General features: G+C 44.0%; 1 protein-coding gene across 2 annotated transcripts; it reads left to right on the top strand.

Annotated features, from left to right (window-relative positions):
- The first annotated feature begins 245 nt into the window (after window positions 1–245).
- Window positions 246–14,889, top strand: Xndc1n (XRCC1 N-terminal domain containing 1, N-terminal like). Of its 2 annotated transcripts, none has more exons than XM_090348335.1 (10): window positions 246–661; window positions 2,128–2,294; window positions 3,405–3,546; window positions 4,452–4,607; window positions 5,805–5,986; window positions 8,143–8,219; window positions 8,436–8,608; window positions 9,620–9,701; window positions 13,301–13,425; window positions 14,347–14,889. In XM_090348335.1, exons 2-10 carry the CDS (start codon window positions 2,250–2,252, stop codon window positions 14,580–14,582), a joined length of 1,218 nt encoding a protein of 405 aa, XP_090204461.1. In that variant the 5' UTR covers window positions 246–661; window positions 2,128–2,249; the 3' UTR covers window positions 14,583–14,889. The 2 variants fall into 2 exon arrangements, with proteins under 2 accessions (XP_090204461.1, XP_090204463.1); XM_090348337.1 differs by having other exon boundaries at window positions 246–671.
- The last annotated feature ends 72 nt before the right edge of the window (window positions 14,890–14,961 follow it).

The following is a 14,961-nucleotide window of genomic DNA, read 5'->3' as shown; positions in this document are numbered from 1 at the left end:
CCAGCTGCTTCCGCCGCTCAAGCGCAGCTAGCCAATCGGCAGAGCGGAGTCCAGCTTGGGGGCGGAGCTTCGAGGCAGGCGGAGACCTGTCAGGGACCTAGAGACCATCTGCTTGCTACTCGTTTATGGATTAAGGAGGGACGATTCTCTTGCATTTACCAACTTCAGCAGGGAACGGTCCTTGGAAAATAAGAACCTATGGCTTTATCATTTTTAGTGCAATTATTTCTCCAATTCTTCCGTTTGAAAAGCTAAAGGGGAGAGTCCCTAAACGGGCAACTTTGGCGACGCTCCCTCACGTGGACTGCCGGGAGTGAAGCGTGTTGAACGAAGAACTACATTTCCCAGACTTCATTGGGTCTGAACCGGAAGTGTAATCACCGGAGGACGGCTGTGAGCCAAAATAACTACAAAAAAACACACCGAGTGTATTTTTTCTTTTTCTTTTTTTTTTTCCCGGCGTGTGTTCCCTCCTGTGTTGCCTTGATGAGCGTTACCTTTTCAGACGCGGATTCTTGAAGCCTCAGAACGAACTCCTGAGCTTCGGGAAACCTTGGAACTTGGGGTCCGAAGGCGGAGCTCTCGGCACGGATTTGGCGGGAGAATGAGCTGTGGTGCGCGGTCGGAAACGGCGGTGACTTCTTGGGGTTCACGGTCGCAGGTGAGTGCTGGTGAGTAGGACGAAGGGAGGGCTGGTGGCCACCACGAAGCGGGTACAGCAGCCGGTTCCAGGGTCTTCAGCTGCTCCCGAGCTCCACGCCAACAAACTGTGCTTTCTGCAGTGGGCTGACATGCTGCTTATCCCTGCACTCCTCCGTCCACGACCTGCGCCCCCCCAGCTCCCACCTCTGCCCTCCTTTTTAGACACCCTGGTCACTGTGCTCCATCCCCACCGAAGCCAGCCTGATTCTATACGCATCTGAAAGTAAGTCCTTGCAACGATCACACCACCTGGCCATGTCTCTATAGGGAATAGGACTGGGCCTACAGAATCTTCATCCTTCCCAGTAGCTGAGAGTTATAAGTTTATGCCACCACACCTGCCTCATGTTAGCTTTTTAAAGATTAAAAAGGCCGGCAAGTGGTTCACGCCTACAATCCTAGCTACTCAGGTTGAAATCCAAGCATTATAGTTTGAAGCCAGCTGGGAAGTCCGTGAGACTCTGAGCTCCAAATAACCAACAGAAAACCAGAAATTACACTGTGTATCAGAGTGGTCTAGAGTGCTAGCCTTGAGACAAAGAAAAGTTCCGGGATGGCACCCAGTCAACCCACAACTAACCCCCCCCCCCAAAAAAAAAGACTAAATAAATGGGGCTGGAAATGTAGCTTAGTAGAATGCACGAAGCTGTAGCTCAAGTGGTAGAGTGCTACCCTTGAGCAAACAAAACTCAGGGACAGTGCCCAAGCCCTGAGTTCAAGCCCCCAGACTAACAAAAAAAAAATTCCAAAAGACTTTTTCATTAACAAGCAAAAACAACAACAAAAACCTGGATTGAAGTTATGGTTCATGAGCAAACAAGCTGAATTAGCTTGAGGCCCTGAATTCAAGCCCTGACATTAGCGCGCGCGCGCGCGCACACACACACACACACACACACACACACACACACACACACACACACACACACACACACACACACCTTCTCTAATGAGAGGAACAGTAGCAGTAGGAAATGTAGAAATATACATTGAACAGGCTTTGAGTAGCCAAGTGCAATTAATATTTAAGCACCTGCCAAATAGCAATGAGTTCTAATATAACAAAGTTGTTGAATATTTCTGAAAAGGGAGTAGTTTAATGAAAAATAAGCTCATTGAAGATTCATTAAACAAAAGAGAGTCTGATCATGTATTACAGTATACTAGGTTCTAGGATAAAGCTGAACGACTTAAGGCAGCTTGCTCTTAGGAGCTTGTCTGTGTGTAAATCCAGTGATAACATATTACTATATCATTGGGTACATGCTGCCCTATGACCCTGAGATGGCATTCTGGTCAGTCTCATTAGGTGACTGGGATTTTCTCCCTGCCCATCTTTCCTACCAAGCCTGTGGTGTTCATGGGTTTAACTGCTGCAAATAATTCTGATCATCAGAGTTTCTTTTCTGTTTTTCTCTTCTTCAGGTATAACTTGAGAATTCTTGTTCTGCTGGAAGCTGTGAAAAGCAAAACAGAGTCAAAGTGGTAACAAGAGATTTTGGAAGGAAGCATTTTCATTTGTACTTGGGACAGCTAGTAGGCCTGCTATGGCTCCTATAAAGATCAGCCACATAGTATCATTTTCCTCTCAGGTATATTAATCAGCAAGGCATGACTTGTTTCCTTGACTAGGAGGAATGAATAAAAGTAGACTTAGCCGGGGAGGTGGCTCACACCTGTAATCCTAGCTACTCAGGAGGCTAAGATCTGAGGATTGTGGTTCAAAGCCAGTCAGGGCACTACAGAGCCAAGAGACTATCTCCAATTAATCACTAGAAAATGGGAAGTGGTGCTGTGGCTCAAGGGTAGGTTGGTAACCTTGAGCTGAAGAGGGACAGTGCCCCGGCCCAGAGTTCAAGACCTGTGATCCTTCCCCCCCCCCAATAAATAAATAAATTAAATAAAAGTAGACTTGCCCATAGTATGGAAGAAGCCTCTAGGCTTAGGTTCTGCATCAAAGTCCCCAGAAGAAGATTTTAGCCACTGTCATAGAGAGCAGACTAGGGCACTCAAAGTCTACCTTAATCTATAAGGATAAATTATGACCACCATCAGTTGTGACCTAAGCCTTCTTCCTAAAAGTCCTTTAATTCCAATTCACTCCTAGATCCCAGATCCTGGACCCAGGACTGATCCAATGTGGGGATCCCTAGGATTTTTCACCTTTCCTCTGCTATCATTGCTTTGTCCATTTACCCTTTCTCTCTCCCTTCTCTCTCAGTCTTTGTCAGAGGTTCCATTGACATTTGGGGGCCATGTTCTCACTTGGCATTGTGGGATAGCATCTCTGCCTACACATTCTAATGAATGTATATTGCTGCCTAGTCAACATGGCAACCAAAAACCTCCCCAGACATTTTAAGATAGACCCTTTCAGCATCTTTGGGAGCTATTAGCCCCTATTCTCAGTAAAAATTGTACTTATCCTCCTTACCTGCATGATCATCTTTAGCAGTTTACTTCATAGACTATTATATACAAAAACATTGTCTTCTAACATGGATGCATAGTATCCCTCTGGGTGCCTGTAGACTTCTGTCTGGTCCCTTTACATCATGTTAGGGCGCTTCAAAAAAAATTGAAGAATCAAAAAAAGAATAGTTAGAATGACTCTTTATTAGTGGGTTTCATTTTTGTTATTGTTGTTACTTCCCTTGGGCTCAATAAGATTCCTGATTTCCTCTTCTGCTGTCTTGATTTAGGATCCCAAGTACCCTGTGGAGAACTTACTAAACCCAGACAACCAGAAGGGACCATGGCTTAGCTGTCCTCAGGACAAGAGTGGGCAACTGAAAGCAGAACTCCAGCTGGAGAGAGCAGTGCCCATTAACTACATCGATGTTGGTGAGTTAGCTCTCTGGGGCCCAGAAACCTCTGAGGGAAGATGCAAGCGTGATACCCCCCTAAACACTCCATCAGATGTCTCAAATCATACTGGCTATTGAGAAAGGATAAGACCTGCCTAAGTGTGAAGGAGAAATTCCACCTTTGCCTTTGGGGCAGATCTGATGTTAGATCACTCCAAGATCTCTATCCAGGTAGACTATAGTTTGAATAGTGCTCTTTCGATTAGTCAGTGTACCTATTTTGCTTTGATGTATATGATCTGAATAAAGCCTTAGGTCATTGCCATGATAAAAAATAATTTTAAAAAGTAGAGTCAGGGGGCCAGGAGTTTGGCCTAGTGGTTAAAGTGCTTGCCTAGCATGCACAAAGACCCGGGTTCGATTCCTTGGTACCACATATATAGAAAAAGCTAGAAGTGGTGCTGAGGCTCAAGTGGTAGAGCTCTAGCCTTGAGAAAGTCCAAGGACAGTGCTCAGGCCCTGAGCTCAAGCCCAGGACTGGCAAAAAAAAAAAAAAAAAAAAAGTAGAGTCAGTATACACCTGGAAATATCAGTGTGGAGGATTCTAGAAGGGTTTGTGGACTGAGGAGAGAACTATTAAAGATAGGGCCACTGAACAGAACGATGGTAATCTCCTAGTTACCGGGGCCTAAGGCCAGGAAAGCAATGAGCCTCTGAAGTCTGGGAGAGGTATCAGGCTGGGAGGATGCTGATGAACCTATACGTGGTCACTTGGTGGACTGGGGTCTCATCCTGTCACAGTTGCTGGCTTTCTGTGTGTCTCCACACATCGCTGGACCTTCTTGACCTCCGGCTAGCGAGAGAGTAGAGGACTGTCATCTTCCCACCCAGTTCCCTTATCTACAGTCATCCTAACACCCTTACCTTCTGCCATTTCACTAGGTAACTGTGGCTGCGCTTTCCTGCAAATTGATGTGGGCCGTTCTTCGTGGTCCCTGGACAGACCTTTTGTCACCTTGCTCCCTGCAACCATGCTAATGTCCCTCACTGATTCAAAGCAGGGGAAGAACCGCTCAGGAGTCCGGATGTTTAAAGATGGTAAGGAGGGCAAAAGCAGAACAGGAAGATGTTCCCCCCAAAAAGATGAAGAATAGAAAGGGCTATGAATGCTGCTCAGTCAGCCTGTGTGGGCCATGGTTACATGTTAGGGAAACAGGGAAGTTGCTGAATGGTATGCCTATGTGTGAGTTCTGTGTGGTGAGCATTTGTGATAGCTGGAGATACCTCTGAACTACAGGTTGTATTCATCTGCACTTTCTGATTTGGTGATACTTGATACAGAGCACATATGTGATTACTATTTGATTGGGTAAGGTGGTTCGGTTTGGTTTGGTTATGGTATTATATTGAACTTGCTAGCTTGCTAGGCACATACTCCGCAGCTTAAGCCATGCCTCCAACCCCTTTTGGCTTTAGCTATTTTTGATATAGGGTCTCACTTTCTGCCGTGGCCCATCTAGACTACAATCCCCTATTTATACTTCCCACGTAGCTGGGATGAGATTTGCACACAATCACACCTACCAATTGATTGAAATGAGGTTGTCTCTTGAGTTTTTTGCTCAGGCTAATCTGACTGCAGTCCTGCAGATTTCTACCTCTTGTGTAGAGCAGAGTATAGATATGAGTCATGGGTATATGGCTTAGTTTTTACTTTGGTTTTTGAGATAGAGTCTCAATATGCAACCTAGACTGGGTACCAGGATAGCCTGAAATTTACGATCCTGCCTCAACCTCCCAAGTGCTGGAAGTATAGGCATGCACCACCACACTCAGTCACTACTATATTTTTATTTGTATAAATGTAGGAATGTAGGATAAATATTTATATAAGTGACGGAAGGCTATATGATGATTATATTTATGTAGTGTATTGTATTTCCTGAATTCTGTTTATGCAAATCTCTGTGTTCACTAGGCACTGCAAAAGAAACACAACTGATTTCAGGATGCTAGGGATTTATAGTCTAGTAAGGCCTTTTCTGTGTTTACATGGGAAGTTATAAAGGGTGATATTTGGAGGGGTTGGGTTGCGTTAAGAACTGAAGGGAGGAAGAATTTGTGAGGTTACTGGTTTTGTTTACTTGTTGTTTGAGAGGTTATACAGCCCAAACTGGCCTGAACCTCACTATAGACTCTTGGTCATAAACTCTTGGTCCTCCTACTATAGCCAACCAAGTGCAGACATTACAGGTATGGACCACTACATCCAGCTCTTTCTCTTTTGTTCTTGAGACAATTTCCTGGCTCCTGCCTCAGAAGAATCATGGGATCGACTTCGTCTGACTTGCTCCCAGCCCTTCACACGTCACCAATCCTTTGGCCTGGCTTTCCTGCGGGTGCGTTCCAATCTGGACTCCTTAGAAGCTGACCCTATCACAGGTCCCTTGGCCTCGGCGAGCTCTGGTCTGAGCCAGGTATGAACAATCGTAGAGCAAGGATTTTGTGGTGTTTTTGTTTTTGGTTTGTTTGGGGTATTTTTTGTCAGTCCCGGGACTTGAACTCAGGGCCTGGGCGCTCTTCCTAAGCTCTTTTGCTCAAGGCTAACTCTCTACTCCTTTGAGCCACAGCCCACTTCTGGTTTTCTGTTGGTTCATTGGAGATAAGAGTCTCAAGGACTTTCCTGCCTAGGCTAGCTATGAACTGGGATCCTCACATCTCAGCCTCCTGAGTAGCCAGCATTACAGGCATGAGCTATCAGCGCCCAGCTAAGGATTTTGTGTTTTCTTTCAGGTACCAGTGAACTCCTCTTCTTCCCTCTCTGACAGAGGGAAAATGCAAGCAAATGAGTCTTGAATGTTGTGTTGCATTCAGGACCATTTGTTCTTTAACCATACTGAAGTTCTTTTTGAGACCCATTACTTCTGGCTTTGCGGGGAGCTGTTGCTTTCATCAGACTTCCTTGTCAGCACCAGAAAGCCCAAGGCTCCATTTGAGTCCTGCTGTCAATGTTGTTTACCTTGCAAAGCCATTATATCTTCAGATCTGTGCTGGGGCATCTCAGTAATTCTCAGTGTACAATGCTCATAACTTTTCAGAAGGATGTGTGAATTTCTAGCCTTCCCCACCTTTAGGGAGGGGCAGGGAGGCACGCATGCCTACATTCACACATACTAGTATTGGAGCTTCAAGTCAGAGCTTTGAGCTCTTGCTTGGCTTTTTCTCTCAAGGCTTGCATTTTACCTCTTTTTTGGGGGGCGGGGGAGGTCATGGGTCTGGGCACTGTCCGTGAGCTCTTCAGCTTTTTTTTTTTTTTTTTTTTTTTTTTTTTGCCAGTCCTGGGCTTGAGCTCAGAGCCTGAGCACTGTCCTTGGACTTTCTCAAGGCTAGAGCTCTACCACTTGAGCCTCAGCACCACTTCCGGCTTTTTTTTTTGTGTGTGTGTATGTATGTGGTACTGAGGAATCGAACCCAGGTCTTTGTGCATGCTAGGCAAGCACTTTAACCACTAGGCCAAACTCCCGGCCCCGCTCTTCAGCTTTTTTAGTCCCAAAGTAAAGCCAGATGCTGGTGTCTCTCACCTGTAATCCTGGCTACTTAGGAGGCTGAGATGTGAGGACTGAATTCAAGCTAGCCCAGGCAAGAAAGTCTGTGAGACTCTTGTCTCCAAGTAACTACCTGAAAACCAAAAATAGAGCTGTGGCTCATAGTGGTAGATTACTATCCTTGAGCAAAAAAAAAAGTCAGGGAGGTCAGGAGTGTGGCCTACTGGTAGAGTGCTTGCCTAGCATGCACAAAGCCCTGGTTTGATTCCTTGGTACCACATACATAGAAAAAGGCAGTGGTGCTGTGGCTCATGTGGTAGAGCAGTAGTCTTGAGCAAAAAAATGCTCAAAGATAGTGCTTAAGTTCAAGCTCCATGACCAACACCAACAAAAAATGCCCCAAAGGAGTTTAAAGTAGAAGTATTTGTTTACACAAAAGATATAAGACTGGAATATAGATAGAAGCCTGGAATTTATGAAGCCCTGGATTCAGTCCCTAGAACTTGAGTTTGTACCTGCAACAATCAGAATATATACAAATTTAAAATGTATAGAAAGATATTTTCAAAAGTTGGTACATAGGCTGGGAGTTTGGCCTAGTGGAAGAGTGCTTGCCTACCATGCACAAAGAGCCAGGTTCAATTCCTCAGTACCACATACATAGAAAAAAGTGGGAATTGTTGCTGAGGCTCAAGTGGTAGAGCTCTAGCCTTGAGAAAGTCCAAGGACAGTACTCAAGCCCTGAGCTCAAGCCCAGGACTGGCAAAAAAAAAAAAGTTAGCACATAACAAACACAGTACCCATAGCCCAGTTTTCCCCAGTTTTTCCCAATAGTATGGAATTTTTTATCCTTGGGGCCTTTCAGGATAATGGCAAAACCCTTAACATTTAGAATTTAAAGGCACAAAATTACAGAACCTCAGATCTTAGAGCTAGAGAAAAACTCTAGAGAGCACAAATCAATAAATACATAATATACAAGTTATGGCAGCTACACGCATGTAATAAGTAAACTGAGTTCCTGGATGGCAGTGTCCCCTAGTGGTGAATCTTGATATTCTATGTTTCTTTTTTTTTCCCCCCCTCAGGGCTCCTGTGAATCTCAGGAGGCTCCCTGGCTTGCTCATCCTTCTATCCGGAGAACATTCTTTCCAGATCCCCGGACGTAAGTAGTAGTCAAAATGAAGATCTGCCACCTACTTCACAGATATTTCTCCTAGAGGAAAGGCACCTAAAGCCAGCCTTCGTTTTTCTAATCTATCCCATAGTCTAGGCCTAACTCTGTTATCAAACTGACTTCCAGGTTAGATGCTATTAACTTGGGTAGCAAAATGATGCAGCCTGTGTTTCAGGCATGACCACATACTCTGTTTCTCTTCAGGAATACTAAGGATATTTCAGAGCTCAAGGATATCCTAAAGCAGCTGCAGCCAGGGCCCCTTGGGCGTTCAGCTCACATGGTGCTTTCAGCTGCTCGCAAGGCTCCTCCAGTCAGTATGACAAACCCCAAGAACAACCACACAGAACCAGGTCCCAGCCATGCAGAGAGTGAAGGTGAGGTCCTGTGATGTCTTCCTTACTGTGTCCTCCAACGTCCTTTCTCTCTGCATCTACCACTTATGAACAAGAATGGCTTACACTTGCTTCATGTGTAAGAAAAGCCACTTGGTAGTGAGGAAGTGTGATTGAATGGTATATAGTAATTGAAAGAGCACTTGTCTAGAAATCAGAAATCCTTATCATCATTGGCCCCAGTTTCCTCATCCTTAGAGTGAAGGGACTAAACAATTATCTAGTCCTCTTACATATAAAAATTCTCTCCTCAGCGGGTGAGGTAACCCTAGCTACTCAGGAGGCTGAGATCTGAGGATCAAGATTCAAAGCCAGCCTGGGCACAGAAGGACCTGAGACTCTTATCTCCAGTTAATCTCTAGAAAACGAGAAATGGGGCTTGGCTCAAGGGTAGGGCAGTAGTCTTGAGCTAAAGAGCTCAGAGACAGTGCCCAGGCTGAGTTCAAGCCCTATGACCCACAAAAATAAAAAATAAATAAATAAAAATTACTCAACTCACAAAAGACAGTGAAGTCAGGATGGTAGGATTAAAGTTTATTAGAAGAATAAGGAAGGAGAATTGTATAGTTTTATCATAAAGAAAAGGCTAAATTTGAGAGCTAGGAAGGGTGGTACACAGTTGTGATCCAAACACTCAGGGAACTAAGGAGTTCAAAGCCAATCTGGGCTGTGTAGCAAGACCTTGTCTCAGAAACCAAAAAGAAGTAAAGGAAGGGGAAAGGAAAGAAAAGAGAAAAAAAACATTTGGGAACTCTGTTTTACACCAGATATTACTAATAAGCTATGATGTCATCAGATTTGAGGTTTGGAAGGATATGAGTATGACAGAGTTCTGGGTTCAAACCCAAGGGTTTCTTTTTCAAATAGATAGTGAGAGGGAAAGAAACCATAATTAATCAAACAGTAAAAAGGGTATTTTTAAATGAAGAATCATGCTAGATAAAGGGGGTTTTTTTGTTAATGAACTAGATTTAATGAACATTTCTAACACAGAGCCCAGAAAAAATAGAAAAAAAGAATACAACTCAAAGAATGATGTGGCCAGGATGAAGAGACAGAAAGTGCAGAACCGAAGGTAAGTAGGTCCTGGGAAGACCCAGATCACCTCCCTTAACCTTGTCACATTTCTACACCTGTCCATCCTTCCCTGTTCTTGCTCCAGTTAGGTCAGAGAGAACCCTTGTTTCTGAGTCTTGATCTCACAGTCCAAGATTTTCAGTGACAAACAAAAACTAAAGGCATTCATGACCATTAAACTACCATGGTAAAAAGATACTTAAAGGAATCCTACCCACAGGAAAGGTAAATCAAAGACAGGAGAATACAGGAAAGAATAAAGCCTACTAGATGAGTAGATTAGCAGAGGAGAAGTAGGAAAGAAACAAGTATTATAATAACAGAATGACATAAATTATGATATGCCTTTCAGTGTTAACATTGAATGCTAAGGGTCTTAACTCTCCACTCAAAAGACATAGAAGGCAACTTGGATTCAGAAAGAGGACCCAAGCATTTGTTGCCCACAAGTAACACTTTGGGCACTAGTGGCTCATGTCTGCAATCCTAGCTACTTAGGAGGATCAGACCTGAGAATTACGATTTGGAGCTAGTCCACGCTAGCAAATCCTTAAGATTCTTAATTCCAAATAAACTAGAAAAACCCAAAGCCTAGAGGCATTGCTCCAGGAATATAATGGTAGCCCCTATACTAGCAAAAGGATTTAATCTGAGAAAGACAAATATAGCAATAGGACATAAGATAAAAAGATGAAAAAAGGGCCAGGAGTTTGGTCTAGTGGTAAAGTGCTTGCCTAGCATGCACAAAAACCCAGGTTCGATTCCTTGGCACCACATACATAGAAAAAAGCTAGAAGTGGTGCTGTGGCTCAAGGGTAGAGCTCTAGCTTTGAGGAAAAAAAGTCCAAGGACAGTGCTCAGGCCCTGAGTTCAAGCCCCACAACTGGCAAAAAAAAAAAAAAGATGAAAAAATTATTCCAAATAGATCAATGTTTGAAGACGTAAAGCAAATAAAAAGTGAACAACATGGTATTCTAACATTGTAGTGGAATTAAACTAGAACTCAGTAGCAAAGCATATTACAGAAAATATTCAAACTTGCCAGGTGTCTGTGGTTCAGGCCTGTAATCCTAGCAACTTAGGAACCTAAGATCTGAGAATCACAGTTCCAGGCCAGCCTGGGCTGTGAGAATCTTGTCTCCAATTAACTGCTAAAAAGTGAGAAATGGAACTGAGGCTCAAAGGGATGAAGCACTAGCCTTGAACACAAAAGCTCAGGGACCTGACTTCACTCAGGCCCTGACTTCAAGCCTCAGGACCAGCACAAAAAGAACAAGAAAATGCTTAAACACATGAAGACTGGCCAAAATGCTATAGTGATTACTGGATCACTAAAAAATAGAGGGGGCCAGGAGTTTGGTCTAGTGGTAGAGAGTGCCTGCCAGCATGCATGAAGACTCAGGTTTGATTCCTTGGAACCACATACATAGAAAAAATCCAGAAATGATGCTGTAGCTCAAGTGGTAGAGCTCTAGCCTTGAGAAAGCCCAAGGACAATGCTCAGGCCCTGAGTTCAAGCCCCAGGACTGGAAAATAATAATATAAAAATAAACAGAAATCAAACTGTTCCTGGCATCTATGTATTGAAATGAAACTATATCCTACCAGAACCTTTGAGATACAGCAAAGGCAGTGGTAAGAGAAAAATTAGAGTTCTGAGTAGCTACATCAAATAAACAGATGCTGTGAGTCAGTGGCTCACAACTGTAATCTTAGCTACTCAAGAGGCTGAGATCTGAGGATCACAGTTCTATGCCAGTCTAGACAATTAAGTCCATGCCACCTACTTCAATTAACTGTCAAAAAGCTGGAAGTAGGGGGCCAGGAGTTTGGCCTAGTGGTAGAGTGCTTGCCTAGCATGCATGAAGACCTGGGTTCAATTCCTCGGTACCCCACATACACAGCAAAAAGCCAGAAGTGGTGCTGAGGCTCAAGTGGTTGAGTGCTAGCTTTGAGAAAGTCCAAGAACAGTGTTCAAGCCCTGAGCTCAAGCCCAGGACTGGCAAAAAAAAAAAAACAAAAACAAAAACTGGAAGTAGAGCTATGACTCAAGTTCTAGAACACTAGAGCTCCCTGGTTAACTAGTGGTTAGGATTCGTCGCTCTCTCAAGTTCTAGAGTACTAACATTGACTGAAAAAGCTAAAGGACAGCATTAGGCCCTGAGTTCAAGCCTCGGTACTGGCACCAAAAAAAAAAAAAAGATGCTATTTTAAGAATATTTTATCTTTATTATTAGCCATCAACTAGATTAGCAAAATGTGGTATGTTTTCATGGGAATACTAGTCAGCTATAAAAAGAGAATGTCATGCTAACACCTCCTCTATGGAGGAACCATGAAAACATACTGAATGAGGCCAATGGCAAAACACACCTCCTACTGTATAACTTCATTTATATTAATTGTACAGAACAGATCCATAGATATGGGAAATACATCGTGGCCAGATATGATAATGGCTGCCTGTAATCCCAAGACTCAGAAGACTGAGGCAGAAGAATCATAACTATGAAGGCAGTGTGAACTCTGTAGCAAGTTCCTACATCAAAAAATAATAGTGATCATAATAATAATATAATGATTGTCAATGTCTGTGGGGACAAGAGAAACGGGAAATGACTGCAAGTGGACTTGGGAGTTCTTTGGGAAGGTGATAAAAATGTTCTGCAATTAGATAACCTGTGACTGTACTAAATTCATACTTTAGAAGGGTGATTTTTATGATATGTGTATAATTATGTCGATAAAATGAAATTCTGGGGCCAGGAACATGGCCTAGTGGTAGTGAGCTCGTCTAGCATTAAAAAAAAGGCCTAGGTTCAATTCCCTGAACCACATACACAGAAAAAAACCAGAAGGGGCCAGAAGGGGCAGAGTGCTAACCTTGAACACAAATGCCCAAGGACAGTGCCCAGGCCCTAAGTTCAAGCCCCATGACTGGCAAAAAAATAAAAATAAATCAGGAGTTTAGCCTAGTGGTAGAGTACTTGCCTAGCATGCACAAAGCCCTGAGCCCTGAGTTTGATTCCTTAATACCACATACACAGAAGAAGCTGGAAGTATCACTATCGCTCAAGTAGCAGAGCGCTAGCCTTGAGCAAAAAGTATCCAAGGATAGTGCCCAGGCCCTAGGTTCAAGCCCCAGGACTGACATAAATAAATAAGCAAATAAAATGAAAATCTGAGGACTATAATAGAAATTTCACTCTCTGACCTTCAAAGGTTAAATTACTTCCTTCAAATCTGGAAACCCCAGGACACCAGACCAAGGTTGCTATTCCCACAGAAACTCTACTGCATTCTTTTTGTCCTAATTCTAGGCGCCTGCAGTCCTGTGGCCTCTTCATGACTTCTGGTTGTAGAGCTTAAATACAGGGCCTGGCACTCACCCAGCTTTCTCTCTCATGCTCAACCACCACTTGAGACATGCCTCCAGCCATGCTATTGAATCATTGTAGATGAAGTCTCACAGGCTGTTCTGCCTGGAGTGCCTTTAAATTCTGATCTTCCAGTTCTCAGATCCCTGACTAACTAGGATTATAGGCATGCGCCATCAGTACCTGGTTAATAGCTGATATTTACCTGCTTTTCTCACAGGTCTCTGTCCAACTCAAACTCCCAACCAAGCAAGAGGAGGACAACAAGGGCAAGGCAAAGAGAGCTCCCACCCTGCACCCCAAATAGCAGTGTCCCAAGTCATGGACAGTGCCCCATTTGTGCAGGTAAGCCTGGGGAAGGTGGTTCCTTACAAGACCTTCCTTGAGGGAGAAATAGGCTTAGGGGTTCTAACAAGCCAACTTTAGATCCTGGTCCTGACATCTTGAAGTCCTCACATAAGTAACTGTGTTTCAGTCAAATAGAACTGAAGACAAATCTCTGTGGAGTATCTGTTCCCAATATGTCAGCTAAGCTGAGGAAAGGACATGGCCCTGCCCTCAGGATAAGCAGGAAAGCCAACATAAAAGTCCCTGTTGAGAGGTCCTGGAATTTCCGTGGCAAGTTCCCTGCTTGTCCAAACCAAATTCTCTTCGCTCTTTAAGTCTCAGTTCAAATATGTTCATTGGAGCACTGGTGGCTCACACCTATATAATGCTAGCTACTCAAGAGGTGAGATCTGAGAATCACAGTTCAAAGCCAGTCCAGACAGGAAAGTCTACAAGACTCTTATCTCCAATTAACCAGCAAAAAGCCACAATTGGAGATGTGGCTTAAGTGGATCTCTGTAAAGTGGCAGAATGCTAGCCTTGGGCAAAAAAAAAACTAAGGGACAGCACTTAGGCTCTGAGTTCAAGCCCCAGTACCAGCACAAAATAATCAAAAGTAAATCTTCTTTGCCAAACCTTCTCTGATCTTCCTAAGTAATCTCTCCCAAGACAGCTCCTGTGCCATTCTCAGATTCCTTTGAACTATGTGTATCTCACTTTTGCCTTCTATCCATGTTCTGTACACTCCCAGCTCGCTTTTCCCACTGGACTATTCCATGAGGACCTCCCTAGCCCTCAGCTCCCAGCATACTTCCAGGCACACAGTAAATACTTAGGAAATGTTTGATGGTATGTGATAGTGTCTTGGGTGTACAACAGCCTGGTTAGTTTCCTGCAGGAGCAGGCCCAGTGCTGTTTACCTCCTCCTCTCTCCCTTAGGCTCCTTCTGCATGGAGATTCTTCCTCAGCATGCCGCCACATGTGGAGAGACCTCCCCGCCTCAGCCAGCTTCTCCTTCTTCCTCATCATCTTCATCCCCATCTGTACTTTGGGTGTCCTCCCCAGAGAGCTCACCACCCACTTCCTGGATCCAGTGCCCTCTCTGCCACTTGCAGTTCTCAGCAGAAGAAGTTGAAGAACATGCCAGCACGTGTGGGGACCTTCTCTGGGCATGAGCCACGTGGGGAGATTTCTTCATGGCTGAAGGCTGTTATGCCAAGCTTCTTATTCCCTCAAGATTGCCTGTTCCCAAGCGTCTTTACACTCCAATTCCCAACTGTCAAGACTTTATTGCTATGGCACCCAAGTCTCCTGAGGACAGCCCCATCTTTTTTCCCCACTTGGAACTTCTGGAATAGGATTGATGATCTGTCTAGAGCCTTGAGATATCAGAACGTCTTCCTGTGTGAATGGTACACATCCTCACATCCATTTTCTTAAAGGAAAACTGAGGCCCATTGAAAAGAAAAAATGCTAACTGGATACTGGTTACTCATGTTTATAATCTTAAGTACTCAGAGGCTGAGATTTGAAGATCAGAATTTGAAACGAGCT

The sequence above is a fragment of the Megascapheus bottae genome, chromosome 16 (genome assembly GCF_031878675.1).
Source record: "Megascapheus bottae isolate mThoBot1 chromosome 16, mThoBot2.hap1, whole genome shotgun sequence".
NCBI lineage: Eukaryota > Metazoa > Chordata > Mammalia > Rodentia > Geomyidae > Megascapheus > Megascapheus bottae.
Note: the sequence above shows the minus strand (reverse complement) of the source record. Positions and strands in the feature narration are given on the sequence as shown.

Coding starts and splice junctions, on each gene's coding strand:
- Xndc1n (XM_090348335.1), top strand. CDS start 2,250: ATGGCTCCTATAAAGATCAGCCACATAGTATCATTTTCCTCTCAG. Junction 3,547..4,451: donor CATTAACTACATCGATGTTG/GTGAGTTAGCTC, acceptor CCATTTCACTAG/GTAACTGTGGCTGCGCTTTC. Junction 4,608..5,804: donor AGTCCGGATGTTTAAAGATG/GTAAGGAGGGCA, acceptor TTTGTTCTTGAG/ACAATTTCCTGGCTCCTGCC.